This window comes from Lontra canadensis, unplaced genomic scaffold (assembly GCF_010015895.1).
Source record: "Lontra canadensis isolate GAN:19392208 unplaced genomic scaffold, GSC_riverotter_1.0 scaffold24, whole genome shotgun sequence".
Taxonomy (NCBI): domain Eukaryota; kingdom Metazoa; phylum Chordata; class Mammalia; order Carnivora; family Mustelidae; genus Lontra; species Lontra canadensis.
Window position 1 is genome coordinate 3,111,998 of NW_022631018.1, and position 19,378 is coordinate 3,131,375.

A 19,378-nucleotide genomic window follows, 5' to 3' on the forward strand; every position below is an offset into this window, starting at 1 on the left:
TGAGAATTTGCTATTTGCTGAAAGAAGGAAGTATGATTATAGCATAGTGCATGAGACCAGTTTATATGGCTACAGAGAAAGCCAAGGGCATTAATAATGGAAAGACATTTAAGGGCTTCAGTGGGTAAGAGACATGATCAGATCTGTGTTTATTAAATTGCTGCTCTGGAATCCAACAGATTTCCAGCTTTTGCTAATGGTAGAGTAAACTGATTAGACTAATCTTCCCACTGATGAGGATTAGTTAATGTGGACAAAAAAAAAAAAAAAAAGCCTATCTGAAGGCACTCAGGAGAAATAAAATGAAGGCAGGAGCTGGAGGGAAGCTTACCCTCAATACAGAGGTACTGCTCCGGTAAGAGCTACATGGTTCTATCTCTTTGCCCAAGGGCATTCTCTAATTCGTCAATGGCTACAACAGAAAGCACAGCCACAGTAACTTGGAATGTCAGAAGACTATGTTCAGGACTAGCCAGAGCAGACAAAAAGTTAAGGGGGGAACTGAAGAAGGGAGGAAGCCACGGAACATGTGAACCTTAAAATTTGCGTATAAATTCTACCCAGAAAAAAAAACACACATGCTACCAAGAGACAAAGCAATCAACTGAACCAGACTTAGATATGACACAGATGTTGAAGCAATGTGATAGGGAATTTTAAATAATTCTGATTAAATTTGTTAAAGGCTCTAGTGGAAAAGGTAAGAATATTGTGCAAACTTACATGGGCAATTTCAGCACAGATGAAAATTAAATGTGACTGCTAGCAATTAAAAAAAAAAAAAAGCCACAGTAACATAAATGAAGAAGGTCTTTAAAACAGGCTCCATGGCAGACTTGACATAGCCAAGGAAAGAAATTACGAACTTGAAGACAGGTCAAAAGAAATTACCCAAACTGAAATAAAAAGAGAATAAAAGTTTTTTTTTTTTTAATCCAGAAGCTGGAGGACAATATCAAACAATCCAACATACGTGCTTTTATTATTCATCTATTGCTGTATAACAAATTATCCCCAAACTTAGCAGCTTAAAACAAACATTTATCTCACACAGCTTCTGAAAGTCAGAAATCTGGGAGCAGCCTGACTGGTTGGTTCTGGTTCAGGGTCTCTCACAAGGTTGAAACATGCTGTTGCTAGAGTTGCAGCCATCTCAAGGTTTAGTTGACACTCATTCATGTGGCTCTTGGCTGGAGGCTTCAGTTACTCACCATGCAGGTCTATTCCATTGGGCTGTTCACTGCATGGCAGCTTGCTTCCACAAGACAAGTGATTTGAGAAAGGAGAAAGCAAGAGAGTTCCTGAAAAGGAAGTCCCAGTCTTCCTAATTTTTCTAACCTAATTCCTAATTTTTCTAACCTAATCTGACAGTGACAGTATGTTACTGGTACAACCAACCCTAGTACAATCAATGCAGGAGGGAACTACACAAGGGCATTAACACTAAGAGGCGAGAATCATTGGGGTCATCTTGGAAACTGGCTACTATAGTATAATTCTATAATAGGAGAAGTAGAAAAGAGGGAATGGGCAGAAGAAACATTTGAAGAAATAGTGGCTGAGAATTATCTAAAACTGAAGACAGACAGGAAACCAGAGATCCAAGAAGCTCAGAGAACATCAACCAGGATAAATCCTTCTCTACCCATTTCCCTACCCCCACCACACACACACATACACATACACCTGGATATATCTGCGAAAAACTGCTAAAATAAACTGCAAAAGCAAAAGACAAAGAAAAGCCCTTGAAAGCAGAAAGTAAAAAAAAAGACACATTACCTACATAGAGGAACAAAGATATCATTTACATTAGACTTCTCATCAGAAACCATACAAACTGGAAGAAAATGGAGTAACCTCTTTAAAATACTGAAAGGGAAAAAAGCCAACCCAGAACTGTATATCCAGCAAAAATATCTTTCAAAAATAAATTAAGAAATGAAGATATTATCAGACAAACAAAACCAAGAATTTCACTACCAATAGATACACACATGTCAAAGAGATCTGTTTAGGCAGAAGGAATATAACACGAGACAGAAACTTGAATCTACAAAAATAATGAAGAGTACAAAAAATGAAAATAAAATATTAACTTAAAATACTCACTTCTTATTTTTAATTGCTTTAAATGTCAAATGATGAAAGCAAATACAGTAACAAAACATGTGTTTATTATCATTTCTGTAAAAGTAACTTATACGACAATGATAGCACAAAGGATGGGAAAAAGAAACTATTATAAGATCCTTACACTGAACATGAAGCAATATATTATTATTTGAGGGTAGACGACTTTGATCAAGTAAGATACAGACCATAAATGCTAGGGCAACCATTAAAATGTTTTTTTCAAAAAGGTATAAATATTCAATAATGGAGATAAAGTAGAACCATAAAAAATACACAATTAACTCAAGGAAGAAAAAGAAAAGAGCAGATGAAACAAATAGAAACCAATCAGCAAAAAGGTAGATTTGATCCAGCCAATTAAATTTAAGTGGTATAAACTTATCACTTAAAAGAAAAGTTGGGGGGCGTCTGGGTGGCTCAGTGGGTTAAGTGTCTAACTCTTGATTTCAGCTCACATCATGTCTCAGGCTGGTGAGACTGAGCCCCATGCTGGGCTCCACACTGAGTGTGGAGGCTGCTTGATTCTCTCTCTCTCTCTCTCTCTCAAAAAAAAAAAAAACAAGTTGTCAGACTGGGCAAAAATAAAGTACCAACAACATGCTACCCACAAAATACTTACCTTACTGTAAAGACACAGGTTAAAAGTAAGTCGATGGGAAAAAATATACCAGATAAGTACTAACCAAAACAAAACTGGAATGGTAGTATTAATACTAAACAAAGAAGACTTTAAGGAACAGCGAGAGACATTATATAATGAGAAAGGGGTCAGTTCTCCGAAGACAATCCTAAACAATCCTAAAAATGTATGCATCTTATTACCAAGTTTTACATTACATGAAGTAAAACAAACAGAACTGAAAGGAGAATTAAACAAACCTATAATTATAGTTAGAGATTTCAATACTCCTCTCTCAATAGTCACAGAATAAGCAGACAATTGGTAACATTATAGAAAACCTGAACAATACTATCAAACAAGGTGACCTAACTGAAATTTATAGAATACTCTACCCACAAAAGCAGAATACAAATTCTTTTACATGCATGTAAAACATTCACCAAATTCTTGGCAATAAAGCAAACTAACAAATTTAAAAGAAATCATATAAGTTAATGTTCTCAAATCAAGGTGGAACTAAAGTACAAACTGATAGCAAGAAGAAAACTGGAAAATTTGCAAATATTTGGAATTAAATAACAAACACTAAATATCAAAGGGAAGTTATATTGAACTGAATGAAAATAAAAACAAAACATCAAAATTTGTGGGATGCAACTGAAAGAGGTAAATTTACAGCAGTCTCAAACAAGTGATATCAGTCTCAAACAAGTGATATCTTAAGAAACCAGAAAAAGGGCACAAAGGGCATAAGAGTATTTTCTGGAAAGATGGAAGTGTTCTATATATATATATTGAGAGGGATATCTCTCTCTCTCTCTCTCTCTCTCTATATATATATATATATATACTGGCTACACCAGTATATCCATTGTCAACATCATATAGTTAAGATTTGTGCATTTCAATATTGTACATTTTGGCCCAAAACACAAAAAACCTTATAAAAATAATAAGTGGGGACAGGGAGTGAATGGATACAGATAACAGAAGAATGGGAGAATTTTTATAATTGCAGCTGAATACTTAGGAGTTTATTAATTCTTCTTCACTTTGACTATCATTGGAAATTCTCCATAATGAAACACTCTTTAATTAAAAGTGAAAAATTGCCATTATTACTTTCTGAAGAATAAATGGAGGAGAGCAAGTGTGAAAGTAGAGAGCCTAAATTAGTCTTCGAGTCAAAAGGAAGTGGAACAATAGCATGATGGACAAAGATGGTGGCAGGGGAGATGAAGAAAAGATCATATGGGACCCATTAATTGACCAGATATAGAGTATGAGGGAGGAGCAGTTATCAAAAATGACTCTTATATTTTTGGCTCTAGCAAATGGGTGGAAAGTGGCAATTTTTGTTCAGATGAAGAATATTTAGAAAGAAAAATCAAGAGTTCATTTTTGGAGATGGTATGTCCCAGATGTCTATAACGCACCCAAGTAGAGAAAGCAAATAGTAGATGAATATAGAATTCAGGGGAGAGAGATAGAGGTATGAACTAGGGGCTGCTGGCCCACACTCAGGATTGTAAATGTAAAGTAATGCACTTGGAATTACGTATAGTACACAGTGTTGGAGAAGGGTTCTCCTGGCACTATCATTATCAATATTATCATCATAATCGTCACCATCAACCGTTTAAGTAAAGTAAATGTATTCTCATAATAAGTAGGTGGCACTACGCAGTAGAACGATTCTGGCCTTTTACAGATAAAAATAAAAACAAAAAAGAGGCTCCCCCCGGGAACATAATGCTAGATTAAAAGTAAAGTCCGACTTCAAATTTTCATTTCACTAAAAATGTTATATCTGCTTTTCTAAAACAGTTACTGCAGAAATAATGGAGAAATGATAAAGTCTCACCAGTTTAATTTTCATTCTAAGTTGAACTAAAAAAGCAACAATATGTAATTTATCTCTCAAATTTAGCTTATCTCAAATTCAAAATGATTAACATATTATCCTATTTCAACCTTTCACAAACTCCAAGCTGATATATTATGCCCTAGATGAAAATATAATTTTAAATAACCTAGAGACAGAAATCTTTAATATTTCCTTTAATTCCAAATAGAATACCGCCATCTTTGAAGACAACTAAAATGAAAATTTTTTTATGTTTTTTAAAGTTTTAATTCCACTTTAGTTAACATACAGCATTATATTAGTTTCAGGTATATAACATAGTGATTCAATGCTTCCATATATTTAAAGTGATAACTGACCTCACCCCCTTAGAAGAAAAACCTTAGGACTATTCATTTCTATAATCGCTGCATTTCATATAGAATTTAGGCATGTTTGTGAAACTGTAAAAAACAAAAAAAAAAAACAACTCCATTTTTCAGTGAATAAAATTCAGACTAAAACGGCAGTTTAAATTGCTCTACTTGGTTCCTTCGGAGCTTTTTCTCATAGACGACGAGTACAATTTTGCTTAACGTTATGTTAGTTTTACCTTAGAACTAAGTTATGAAAATACTAGTTGGGAATGGAGGGGAAGGAGAAGAAAGGGAAGAGGAAGAAAAGACTCTTACTGAGATCATTTCATGTACTGGGCACTACCCTAAGTCCTTTATGTGTATACATTATCTAAGTCCTTGCAATAAATCCAGGAGGCAGGAATTAGTATCCCCCTATATTTTATATGTAAGGAAACTAAGTTAAGCAACTTTCCCAGGTCACAAGGCTAGTAAGTGGGAGAGCCACAACTCCAGCCCTCACTCTACGAACAGACGTTGCCTCTTCCCCACAAACTAATTAATTAATCTTCTTGCCTCATGATCAAAAATCTGTCACACTTTTATTTCTGAACTATCTTATTGGCAGATTAAATTGGCTGTCCCCAGCTTTTATAAAAGGTTTCTGAATGTCATATTAAAAAAACTGAAATAAGACTTCCTAAGTTTCAAATCTCATTCTTCTATAGCTTACATGTTATAAGAATGTGATACAAAATTGAAATGCTTCCTGGAACATCTCGAAAATCATGTCCATTTTTGATCCTTAATCTGGTGGGTAAAATATGACTCCTAAAAATTCTCTGGTATAGTTGCTGTTTAGAAAAATAAAAAATAAAAAAGTTTGGAATGACTATGAAACTCACGTGCACAGAATAACAACAGAACAAGGGACTAATTCCTGGTACTGAAGACAGCATTTTAATACTCGATCGTCATTGTTCTCGTCACTCAGTCCATCTGGAAATTTAGCAAAAGTGACAATCAATAAGCATACTAAAAATCTGGACAGTCTAGGCTGTATTTACAGGTCAAAAACATCTAAAAGAATGAACACTCCTTAAATAAAAAGAGGAAAAAAAGACACAGCAGAACAATGCCTTAAAAATTTGGGATCTAGAGTTCAGGTAGAATTCCAAACAAGGTAGAATTCAGGTAGAATTACCAAAGTAGTTAGTTTACTACTAAAATGGAATAGGATATGACTATTAATAAACACAAAAGAAAGTGATCAATACGTTAAATGCCATACTAGAAACCTAAAGCTATTAATTCTAGTCTCAATTCAGTCACCTGTATCACGCTTAAAATGATCTCCACTTAAAAGAGGTCTGTAAAATAATGAATAACAGTTCTACCAGCAACGGAACCATTTTCATGTGTCTGCTTTTCCTTAATCTCTAAGCAATTAACATTTAGAGATCCACAGGAAAAGGTGATATGGACCCTACGTAGAAAACACAAAAAATTCCTACCAAGCGTCGTTAATCGATGGCTGACAGCGTGCTCTGGCAATCTGTAAGCCTTAAAGCATGATGTAAAAGTTTGGTTTTTGTGAAAATGATATAATGTGTAGAAACAAGATCAAAGACAATGTTTTTCCTAAGTTCTTACCCTGCCTGCCTCAAAACTCCCTCAAGTACTTAATAATAAGATTTCAGGGCTATACCCCAGACCCACTTCTGGATAAGAATCTTTAAAGTCTGGACCCAAGCACAAATTTAAGATTCAAGACATACTAGACAAGGAGCCTCAAAACTCTGTTTCCAGACTATAGCTTTTTTTCCCCTCAACTTTTAGCCTATATTACTCAGTCCTCTGAACATTCAAATTAGAAAACTCATTCATTCAAGGAATGAATTTTTATGTAGGGCTGAATTTGTACCCAGGTCCCTGTGCTAAGTAACTGGATGTACAAGAACAAACTTTTGAGGAGCTCACTATCTCTAGTGAAATCTAGAGAGAACTGAATTGATCTCAGAGCATAAGCCTGAAGATATGATTCAGTTCTTTTATCAGAAAACCAGGAAGCCAAGCAGACGTATAGTACAGTAGCCGATTTTTCTTCTTTTAGCTCACAGAGTCAGTATCACAATAAGGCAAAATGGGTAGCAGAAAATCATTAGCTTTAAATAAATCAGAAGATGAAAGAAGGCTAAAGGTTACAGTATACCACTCTAAATAAAATTGAAGATCATCTGTGTTCTCACTTTTTCTAGAATATGCAGGGCTTGAAAACACACCTAAAACTGCAAGAATATTCATGAAATATTTATTCAACAAATATTTTTGAGCCCCTGCTCAGGTACTGTTCAAAAGTGAACAAAATAAAGACTCTGGAAATAGATTTATCTGGTTCTGAATCCCTGCTTTCCCACTTACTAGACATGTAAACCTGGGCAAACTGCTTAACCAGGAAAATGAAACAAGAAAATTTATAGGAACAATTGGCCCAATAAGAGGCAATAGCAAGTACTTTTTAAGTAATATACATTATGTAAAACTCAAGCTTAAGTGGCACAACAGCATGACCTCTACTCAGAACACCAAAAACCCCACAAAATACTGTATAAATTATAGTTAGCATGATATTTAATATTTAAGCATTTAGGAATTTAAGCTTCTCAACTGCTTCTCACTGATGTAGCCCCAGAACAGTGCTGGTATAGGTATTAGGCAAATACATGAATCAACAAAAATATAATACAAGAAAATATAAAAGTGATGGAAAATATGTGGTGTGGAGGTGTGGGGGTGGCAGATAACTTTATTTTGCCCTTATTATAAAAGAAAAATAATTTAGAAAATCTGGAAAATACAAAGAAAATTAAAGTAACTCATAATTCCATCAGCTAAATATATCCAACATTCCCCACCTGTAAGTATATAATGCATAATCTAACAAATTTGGGATGATTTTTTTTTCTTTTAAATCCTACTTTGTCATTTTTTTTGAAATACAGTAGTATTCTTACACAAAGCTAGAATATTATAACTTCGCCAATTATTAGACACTCAAGTTGTTTCAAATTTTTTGCTGTATTAATAGTGTTATGAACATTATTTATATAAATCACTGTCAGCATCTCTGATTGTGTCTTAGAGAACATTTCTAGAAAGGAAATTGTATCTTTAGGCTTCTTAAAACACACTGATAAACTGCTCTCCTGAGTAGTTACTAATTCATATTCCCAAAGCACTGGTATGTTGCAAAAGAATAACTTTCTAAACTTAGAAGCAATAAAAAGAAGAAAGGAAAAGATGAAAGATTTAAACTAAAAATATCTATACGTAAGAAATTAACAACATTCAAAATGGCAAACGGGAAAATAATTGCAGCGAACAAGAGGCTGACTAGTTGTACTTCTTCTTCTATGAATCACCTATTAATAATCTTTGTTCAGGGGAATCTGGGTGGCTCAGTGGGTTAAAGCCTCTGCCTTCGGCTCAGGTCCTGATCCCAGGGTCCTGAGATCAAGTCACGCATGGGGCTCTCTGCTCAGCAGGGAACCTGCTTCCCTTCCTCTCTCTCTACCTGCCTCTCTGCCTACTTGTGATCTCTGTCTGTCAAATAAATAAATAGATAGATAGATAGATAGATAGATAGATAATCTATCTTTTTCATTTAGGGAAAGGGGATCTTTTTGTTTTTCTGGTCAATTTACACAAGCTTTTCACATAACAAGGACACAAAAGAATTATCGCCTATTCTAGGCTATAAACCGTCAGGTACTTTAACTCAAACAATCTTCACAATCATTTGTTGAGCTGGAGGTTATTTTCCCCCATTTTATTTCCTTTGTTTCCTCATCTTTAACTTTCCCCAGGTCACATTATAAACTCAGATCAATCAGATTTCAAATCCTATTCACCTCTCACGTTACTAAATACAACATTAAATAAATACAATCTTGAAGAGTTAAGGACCAGGCTAAAATTATAGTCCATCATGGCAATTTAACATAATCTACATTTCTTTTTTTAATGGAAAAATGCTTGTTTAAAAAAATACATTGCTGGGGCGCCTGGGTGGCTCAGTGGGTTAAAGCCTCGGCCTTCGGCTCAGGTCGTGATCCCAGGCGAGCCCCGCATCCGCATCCGGCTCTCTGCTCAGCAGGGAGCCTGCTTCCCCGTCTCTCTCTGCCTGCCTCTCTGCCTACTTGTGATCCCTGTCTGTCAAATAAATAAATAAAATCTAAAAAAAAAAAAAAAAATCCTGAATGGAGGGGCACCTGAGTGACTCAGTGGGTTAAGACTCTGCCTTCGGCTCAGGTCATGATCTCAGGGTCCTGAGATCAAGCCCCGAGTCAGGCTCTCTGTACAGCAGGGAGCCTGCTTCCCCCTCTGTCTGCTTCTCTGTATACATGTGATTTCTCTCTCTGTCAAATAAATAAATAAAATCTTTAAAACAATAATAATAATCCTGAATTGAGCTTTCTCATAAGACTATTAGTTTATCATTAGAATACAAAATGTAATTTCATTATGATAAAAAGCCTAAAAATATTTCTAATGGATATCATAAAATCATTAACAGAATAAACCTATTAAGCACCTTGTACTTAATATAAGTAATGTTTTTTTTTTAATTTAGAAATTTTTAAGATTTTTTTTATTTATTTGAGAGAGAATGAGTGAGAGAGAGCATGAGAGAGGAGAAGGTCAGAGGGAGAAGCAGACTCCCCAAGGAGCTGGGAGCCCGATGCAGGGCTCGATCCTGGAAGTCCAGGATCATGACCTGAGCCGAAGGCAGTCGCTCAACCAACTGAGCCACCCAGGCGCCCTATAAGTAATGTTTTAATGATCAATGAAGAAAACAGTGATACAAAGAAACACATAAAGGACTTACCTGACACAGACAGTTACAAATAATCTATTATTATATCTATGACCTTATACCTAAAAGCAATTTCAGCAATTTAATAAAAACTACAATCTAATAATACCATTCAAACACTGAAGTAAAATATGGGTTTTGAGGAAGACACCCAGAAATTAAAACAACACAGAAGTCTGAGACCACTACTGTGATTTATTCTCCTTAGTCATCTAAAAAAGCAGAGACTGAGGAAGTCAAAGCATCAAAAAAGCATATGAACATGGGAAAGTCAAAAGAAACATACCAAGCATCTATAAATAATAAATGTGGCTGAAATAGCTCTTCTAATTTTCAAAGCAAATCTATTGAAGAAATAGACATGCTATTTATAGCAAGTTCTTAACCCCTCTTTGTCTCAATTTCCTCATTTATAAAATGGGGCTAATAACTTCCACAAGTACTGTATGGTTTGAATAAGATATTAGGTGGTAAAACACTTGTAAAAGGGTTCAGAGAAAAATGGCTATGTTAAGTATTATCCATTATTATCATCCTTATCCAAACTATTATATAATAAAGTATAGTTTATATCAACAAACTAAAAAAAGTAAAAGATTAAGAGTAAAAAAAATTCTCCTCTCCTTTTAAGGTTTAGGGTTTTACTGACATGGTTTAGATTGGGATTAATTTTGTTAATTGTGAAGCCGTTCAGAAAAAAAAAGTCTGGCCTGTTAGCAACACATATCAAAGTATTTATGAGTAAAAATGATATCTTACAATATCTGGGACTTGCTTCAATCTACTGCAGGAGTTCCAAGAGTAGGAAGAGGAGAAAAGAAAATGAGAGAATAAATAAGAATGGCAAAATGTTGATAATTACTGAAAAAGAATGAAAGATACACAAGGAGTCATACATTATTTGACCTCTGCATCTGAAATGTTTCATAATGAGAAGTGAAAAAAAAGACCACTTGAGATGTTCAATTTAACATAAATGTTCAAAATTTTAGCATTTTCTTAACTCTCGTATTTGTGGTTTTCCTTTGAAAGCTTTTAAAAATACCACATGAAGCTCCTGCTCAAAATGCATAAGGATTGTATATGGAACACACCAAGCACTAATAAATATTTGTAAAGAAAATGAATGAATGAATCAATGAGTGAATGATGGAGGCCCTTTTTCTTCAAAGATTTAAGACTAAATGACTACACTGAAAGCCTTCTCAGGGTTAATACCATGATTAGGTTCATCATAGAATGAATTTTTTCATATCTTATAGTATATATGAGTAGACAATGTTAAGTCTGTGATATTTAAGTTAGTATAAATGTACATATATAATTCTGAGTTGAAAACAAGGTTTTAAAGAATAAAATAGATCCTCCTCTAAATATATGTATAAACTCTGCAGAGTCAACAGTGTTGCTTTACACATAGATCTTTTTTCCCCTCAAAGTGATTGATATATATATATGATATACATTATCATTAGAATATTAGAATATACATATATCATATATATATATATGACATCGCATACTTAGGTTCTAAGACTGAAATGACTTAAAAATGACTGAAAAGAAACAAAAAAGGAAAAAAATGAATCAAGAGAAATTCCATAGACATTTATTACACAAACACCTCCTTATTACAGATTCTGACAAACCAAAGGAAAACAATGCCTTTCTCTGCATTATACAAACTGCACAGTTTCAAAGTCTAATCAATGACAGATTAGAAACCTTGATTACTTACTGGCCTCATCACTCAACACTGGTACTTAAAAAAAAAAGAACCCAAAGTACTATAATATGGAAAATTATGCATACAGTACTATAGAGTCACTATCTGTGAAATAGAGACATAACCTAAGAAGGTCTAGAAGCAGAAAAATAAAAATCCAAGAATGCCTGAAACAAGACTACGAGAATACTTCTAAGCATCACTATTATCTGGCCATTCACATTCCAATGCTCACAATTTTTTTTTTTAAAGTTCTACACCATCTCCCCTCAATGAGTCAGCAGCCAAACAAACCTTAATCGGGAAACACCCTGAGAGAACAATACTTACAAAGTTTTTGCGACGCAAGCTGTAGTGACTGACCCCATAGCTTTCTATCTTGATTTTTGAGACTGTCATTGATGAAATGAACTGCAGGCACAGCTTTGTGTTGGACATGTTTTAGCAGTTTTCCTGCCTTCATACGATCCAGCTCTTGGATAACCACCCAGGGAATTATTAATGTGAGTTTGTCAAAGCCTGAAAAATAAGAAAAAATTCTTATTTCTTATATTTGTTCTAAGTCAACAAATATTTGTTGAGCTACTAAATTGAACTGCTTTAGGAGCATTGGAAGTTTTAAAGTAAGGAGTTCACTGTCTAAATGAAGCGGTAATATATAAATAATGGTAATTAAAAACAGATGTAAATATGGGGCGCCTGCCTGGTGCAGTGGGTTGAGCATCTGCCTCTTGATTTTGGCGCAGGTCGTGATCTCAGGGTCGGGAATGAACCCCATGTCCAGCTCTGAGGGCGGAGTTGGTTTAGGACTCTCTCTCCCTCTGCCCCTGCCCCTGTGCATAAGCACTCTCTCTCTCCCTCTCTCGCAAATAAATAAATAAATCTTTAAAAGAACAAGAGACGTAAATGTCAAATGAATGTTAAAAAAAAAAAAACATACTGTAGGAGATCAAAGAAGAGTAACTTTGGATTGTTTGACCTGTGAAGCCCTTTTTTTTTTTTTTAACTTCTGCTGATATATATTTTAAGATACATACTTCATGGGTGCCTGAGTGGCTCAGTTAGTTAAGCCACTGCCTTTGGCTCAGGTCATGATCCCAGAGTCCTGGGACTGAGTCCCGCATCGGGCTCCCAGCTCTGTGGGGAGTCTGCTTCTCTTTCTTACCTTCTCCCCTCTCATGCTCTCTCTCACTCTCTCTCTAATAAATATATAAAATCTTTAAAAAAATAAAAAAGGTACATACTTCATATCTAAATGGAAATGTATTTGTGGGGAAAACAATACCCACATCATTGTTAATATAAAATTTCAACTCAAATAAGAAAATCAGAATTAGGCTTTATAAATACCTGGAACTTCTGTTGTCTTCAAAATTCTAACAAAATTGAGGTGATTCATCAGAATATTTGTGTCAATAACAATTAGAAGCTTTTTATCTGAAGCAGTATTTGCTAGAGAAAAAGAGCAAAGTTAGGATTTCAAGACATTTGATAACAGACTTGTACAATAACTAAAGTTTTGATATCATAGAACTTTGATGGCATTCTTAAGAGAAGACAGTCCTTCTGACAACAAAAACAAAACTGCATTCATTCTAATCCTTAAAACAATAGTAATCAATGTTTAACTATCTATCAGTAAAACATCATGAATTGTTTGAGTGCATTTTTAATCACAAACTGATTTGTTCCAGTAGGAACTATGTTTGCCAAACCTTATTCTGCATCACTAGTAGTGGTACACTTAGGATTTATAGGCTAATTTTAATACACTGTGAGTCAAATATAATTAAAAAGATAAATATGTGCAAATGAAAGAAAACATGTAACATTAGCATTATTATTTCATAGGGCCATTGTGAGGATCAGATAAGTTAATGCACAGGAAAACACTTAGTAAATTGAAAAGTATGATGTGAATGTAATGTAGCATTATATTTTTATAAATTCAAAATAGTACGCTAACATACTTTGGGTAATATCTATCACCTTCTCCGAGTGGGGAAAAATGATCAAAACTTTACTACATAAATAAGAAATCCATGAATATAACACCTTTGAGAAATCTTCATTATTTCTAAGTTTTTTATTTAAATTCCAGTTAACTAACATACAGTATGATATCAGTTTCAGCTACAGAATTTAGTGATTGATCACTTACATACGATACCTAGTGCTCATCACTACAAAGGCCCTCCTTAACCCATCCCCCATTTAACCCAAACCCCAAGCCCATCTTCCCCCCCAGTAACCCTCAACTGTTCTCTATTTCTGATCAGTGCTTTACATAATTGAAACTGTCAAAAGTGATGATTTAGAGCGAAAATAAAAGACAACTCTGATAGTTGATAGCAGAATAAAAGATAACCCTGATTACTGACCCTTGACAAAAAAAGAGAAAGAGAAAATATGTCTAAAATATCCTAATAATGTGAGATGTATAAAACAAATAGGACACATATTAGACCTGAACACTGTCACTAGAAGACATATACCATACCTTATTTTTCAAATGAGCAAAATTTAACATTTTTCATCTAAATATTATAAAAATTGCATGTTGGCTCATTAACTCCTGAGAAAGCACAGATCACAGACATCATCATGTACAGATAGGGTATACCAGCAGAGGAATGTACATCATCTTCCACCAAGTCGATCTCCATGCTCGTTAACTCTCCGGAAGAGAAAACCACAGGCAAATCCACACTTTTTCCCACACGTGCAGCATGGAGCTCTTCTACTATCTGCATCTAAATTGTGAAAGACCCAAAGTAAAACATTTTGGATTATCTACTTGCAGATTAACAAGATTAGAAAGCAATGAACTCTAATAAATTTACTTGAGATGGTTTTTGGGAAAAAGGTCCCAAAAATATGGAGGTAGAATGGGGAAATGATACAGATTTATAACTACACACAGGGTTTTAAAACTTTTACTACCTCTGTAACCTTAGGCAAGGAAATTATTTAGCTACCTTGGGTCTCCGTTTGTTCATCTACAAAATAGGAATGTTAAATATGTTTCCTATTACTATTTTTGTGAGGATTAAATAATATGAAGTTCCTTGCACAGAGCCTAGTACATAGTAGACCTAGTTCTCAACCTGTTTTCACATCAATGTACTTTGGGAGCCAACTATCTTTTCATCTGGATGATAAGCCTCTTCTTGTTCTAAGATTAGTTATGAGCCATTAAAAACTGAAATCTAGATTTTTTTTTTTTGAAATCTAAATTTTAAGACCCTTCTCACTTCAGGGAAGTAGTTCCCTGATGTATTTTGATGCTAAGAATTATATGTCTAATCTAGATCTGGAGTAGGAGTGAGAAATCTTTCTTCTATCAAGAAGCACTGATCCACAGGGCAGAAAAATACAAATGATTATCACAAATAAAAAGCAATCAATATGGTTTTAAAGTCTTCCTTAGATAGAAAACTACAAAGTATTTCATGAACCTAATTTTAATTTAGGACCAAGAAACATAAAAATCTATGCAATAATTCCAAGAGGTTCAATCAAGAGATTCTACCTGGGAAATGAAACAACAGGTGAAAAAATAAATATGCATGTACTCTCATTTTCACTGAGTAACACTTTCACCTTATTGCTAATTAGAAAAATGAAGCCAACAGATTAATATCATACTGAATTTTGGTAAGCTTAGGCATAAGCATGCAAAAGTATGATAACATTAAATCAAAATTCATGTAACTTGTAGGCTATAGGCTCCATACTTTATTCCAAACCATTTAGAGCTTACTAGAAACAAAGACAAAAAGGTGATCAATTAAATGTAAGTATCTTCCAAGTAGTTTTTTATAACTTTGTAAAACGTACATATTGATTTAAGTAGAGATATCACTACTTTCATATTACCAAGTGTTTATAGTCATTTTTTTTTTAAAGATTTATGTATTTGACAGAGAGAGATCACAAGTAGGCAGAGAGGCAGGCAGAGAGAGAGGGCGAAGCAGGCTCGCTGCTGAGCAGAGAGCCCAATGCGGGGCTCGATCCCAGGACCCTGAGATCATGACCTGAGCTGAAAGCAGAGGCTTAACCCACTGAGCCACCCAGGCTCCCGTCATTATTTATTATTAATATAGAAACTGTCTAGACTTAATTTCATTGAAATATTCAAAGTAAATAAGTAGGTCAGTAACCTCTTCATCTGTGTCTTGAATACTTTCAAGCGACGCTGAAGAACATGGAGCTTCAAAACTCTGAAATGAAAAGTAATTTTATTAGTTAAGAATGAAGCATATACTCCATTGTATATATGGACCACATCTTCTTTATCCATTCATCTGTTGAAGGGCATCTCAGCTCCTTCCACAGTTTGGCTCTTGTGGACATTGCTGCTATGAACACTGGGGTGCACATGCCCCTTCTTTTCACTGTATCTTTGGCCTAGTTACCTAGTAGTGCAATTGCTGGGTCATAGGGTAGCTCTATTTTTAATGTCTTAAGGATCCTCCATACTGTTTCCCAGAGTGGTTGTACTTAGCCATCAGAAAGGATGAACACCCATCATTTGCATTGACAGGGATGGAACTGGAGGTGATTATGCTGAGTGAAATAATCAAGCAGAGAAAGACAATTATCATATGGTTTCACTCATATATGGAACATAAGGAATAGCAAGGAGAACCACAGGGGAAGGGAGGGAAAACTGAATGGAAAGAAATCAGAGAGGAAGGCAAACCATGAGAGACTCTGGACTTCGGGGACCAAACAGAGGATTACAGAAGGGACGAGGGTGAGGGGATGGGGTAACTGGGTGATAGGTATCAAGGAGGGCAGGTGTTGTGATGAGCACTGGGTGTTATATGCAGCTTAATGAATCGTTGAACACTACATCAAAAACTAATGATGTATCGTATGTTGGCTAATTGAACATAATTTTAAAAACCAGTATAAAACAAAACAAACAAACAAACAAAAAACCTTGCAGGGTGGGGGCAGAGAATGAAGCATATACCTAGATTAGGGTTTTCAACCTTGGCACTACTGACACTTGGCATTGGATAATTCTCTGTTTTAAGGGCTATGATGTGCATTAAACTGTTTCACAGTATCCTGCCTTTACCCGCTAAATACCAGTAGCATGACTCCCTCCCAATCTTGACAATCAAAAATGTCTCCATCAAGTCAACAGCCAAATGCTCCCTCTGGGGTAAATCGCCCCTAGAAGAGAAACTGTCCCTAGAATAGAAAAGCCTCATTCTAGTAAGTCAAGGAAACAAGGTGGAAAGTCTTTAAAGTTTACTCATTTATATATACATTCCTGAAAATACTCATGTTCTTTTTCTTTAATCATTTTTAAACAATTGTATTTATTTATTTGTCAGAGAGAAAGAAAGAGAGAACAAGCAGGGGGAGCAGGAGAGAGAGAAGTAGGCTCCTCTACTGAGCAAGGAGCCCAAGGCAGTACTCAAGTCCAGGACCCTGGGATCATGACCTGAGCTGAAGGCAGATGCTTAACCAACTGAGCCACCCAGGTGTCCCTGAAAATACTCCTGTTCTAAGAATAGAACTACATGCCACCCTGAGAAACAGAAAGAGCCATAGACAAAATAAACAGGCTGGCCTTCAGTGGTGGAAAATTTTCACCCAGAAGTAGTTTGACCCATTTCTAAAAGTGACATGACAAAAAGAGGGAACCTGAAGTTTAGGAGATGACTGAAGGGGGAAAGCTGAAAACTGCAAGAGTTGTATTCTACATGGGTAGAGGGCCAGAGGTTTGTGTTTTAATTCTCTCTTTAGCAGAGGTGGAAAATCTATTAACTCCAAGTTTTCGCGGGCACTGTTGGTAAGCAGATGAGACTTACCTGACCCTCTGTACAGGTAATAGTGAACTCAGCAATAGCCACCACTAAACCAAATCATCATCTAAGAATTCTCTGACATAACACCAAACTCAGGCAGCTATAAATGGCAGAAATGACATACTGTCTTTAAACAAGTATATCACATGTTGCTTACTGGGAATTCGGCTCTCATCCTGACTTCCCAACATCAGTCCTCATATGGAATATATAACACCATATACATCACACACTAAGTTCGTGATACCTTTACTGTCCCATGTCTCCATCTGACTTTAAATTTCACCAGATCCCTAAGGTTCTCTCTGACTAGGAAGTGCCAAACAAGGTAGAGATTATTATCAGAATTTCCTACACTCTTGATGTTTGAAGTCTTGTTTGTTTATTTAGGTCCTTACTACCCTTCACTCTCTTTGACCACAGGCTACTTCCAGGGACTTCAACAAGTTTTGTCACTCTTCCAAACCAGGAAAGCTCACATCAATTGTTTCTGAAGACCTCTCCTTATTAAAAAGGAAAGTCTCAGTTGGGCATTTAACTGTTTCCCTCCTCTTACCATGCTTTAGTAAATAAATGAACTGGGATACAGTATCCTGCAGATGGCAAACAGGAGTATCAATAACAAGACTAACAATGGTTTTATCTACTAGTGTGATTCTAACCTGAAAACCAGATTACACTGCTTCCCTGATTATGTTTCGATGGCTTTCCATACCATCTGCAGGATACAAGATAAAACAAACAAAAAAACCCTTCCCGTGGGATACAAAGTACTCCATTATCTGAACCCTGGCTTCCTCTCCCACAGCCTCTCCTATACATAGATTTTCTACACATCTCAACTCTAGTCATGCTGAACAACTTACATGCCCATGTACGCTCCTGTCATACAACCCCATGACTGTGGCCCTCTATCCTGGTCCTACCTGGTCCTTGCTCTACACACCCTTCACTACCAAGCTCAAGAATCTCCACCTTGGTGAGCCTTTCCTGAACTTACCCCAGTCTAATTCGTAGGGCTCTAATATGTATTTCACTAAATTGCAACTGTATCTGTCTACTAATCTGCCTCCCTGGGAACTTCCTAAGGGTAAAGATCATCTTACTCATCTCTAAGACCCTAGAACCTAGAGATGTACCTAATACGTAACAGGTAGCTTTAATTAATGTTTGATAAACTGCTGAACAGCTACCTCATAGGTCTGTAAGTATTAAGTGGGATGCTGTTTGTAAAAGTGTCCTATAAACCATAAATCTTTGGAATGTTGGTTTGCAAGGGTGAGGGGAGGATACAGACAAAGGGGTCTCTATCAAAGGACAAGAATACTTAAGAAACAAAAGAAGTTTTCTTCTCTTAGGAAAGCATAATAGGATTACTAAATAACAGGGTTACCAAATCCAGAAAATAACAATTATTTCCTTGTAAAGTACTCTCATCATTTTAGGAAGATAATTATCTATTGAGGAACTTGTGGGGAAAACAACAAACATAATATTAAGAGTAGCTACTGTCAATAATATGCTAGAGAATATATTCAAGATAAGAACAATATTTACTTGCTGCTCCTGTGTCTAAATGACTTTAAGTCTGATAGGACTGCTATTAAAGAACAGCAGATAAAGAGTTTTAATTGCAATAACTGGAAAGTAATCATGTAAAAACTGCTTCTCCTACAACTTAATATTCATACTATATACCTCTTTTGATTTATGTGGTAATTCTATGTAGAGACTAAAAGAAACTATAAGGTAGGGGCACCTGGGGGCACCTGGGTGGCTCAGTGGGTTAAAGCCTCTGCCTTCGGCTCAGGTCATGATCTCAGGGTCCTGGGATCGAGCCCCGTATCTGGCTCTCTGCTCAGTGGGGAGCCTGCTTCCTCCTCTCTCTCTCTCTGCCTGCCTCTCTGCCTACTTGTGATCTCTGTCAAATAAATAAATAAAATCTTAAAAAAAAAAAAAAAAAAAAGGTAGGGGCACCTGGGTGGCTC

At 35.6% G+C, this 19,378-nt stretch overlaps 1 protein-coding gene across 5 annotated transcripts in view; it reads right to left on the reverse strand.

Annotated features, from left to right (window-relative positions):
- The window catches only part of SWT1 (SWT1 RNA endoribonuclease homolog), a 101,566-nt gene that overhangs the window by 63,939 nt on the left and 18,249 nt on the right, over positions 1–19,378 (reverse strand). For all 5 annotated transcript variants that reach the window (XM_032862629.1, XM_032862630.1, XM_032862628.1 and 2 more), the window contains exons 6-10: positions 15,726–15,785; positions 14,186–14,315; positions 12,913–13,014; positions 11,893–12,081; positions 5,866–5,959 (exon numbers count right to left, since the gene is read on the reverse strand). In XM_032862629.1, the coding sequence (XP_032718520.1) occupies positions 5,866–5,959; positions 11,893–12,081; positions 12,913–13,014; positions 14,186–14,315; positions 15,726–15,785 (575 nt within the window). The remainder of the gene's footprint in view (positions 1–5,865; positions 5,960–11,892; positions 12,082–12,912; positions 13,015–14,185; positions 14,316–15,725; positions 15,786–19,378) is intronic.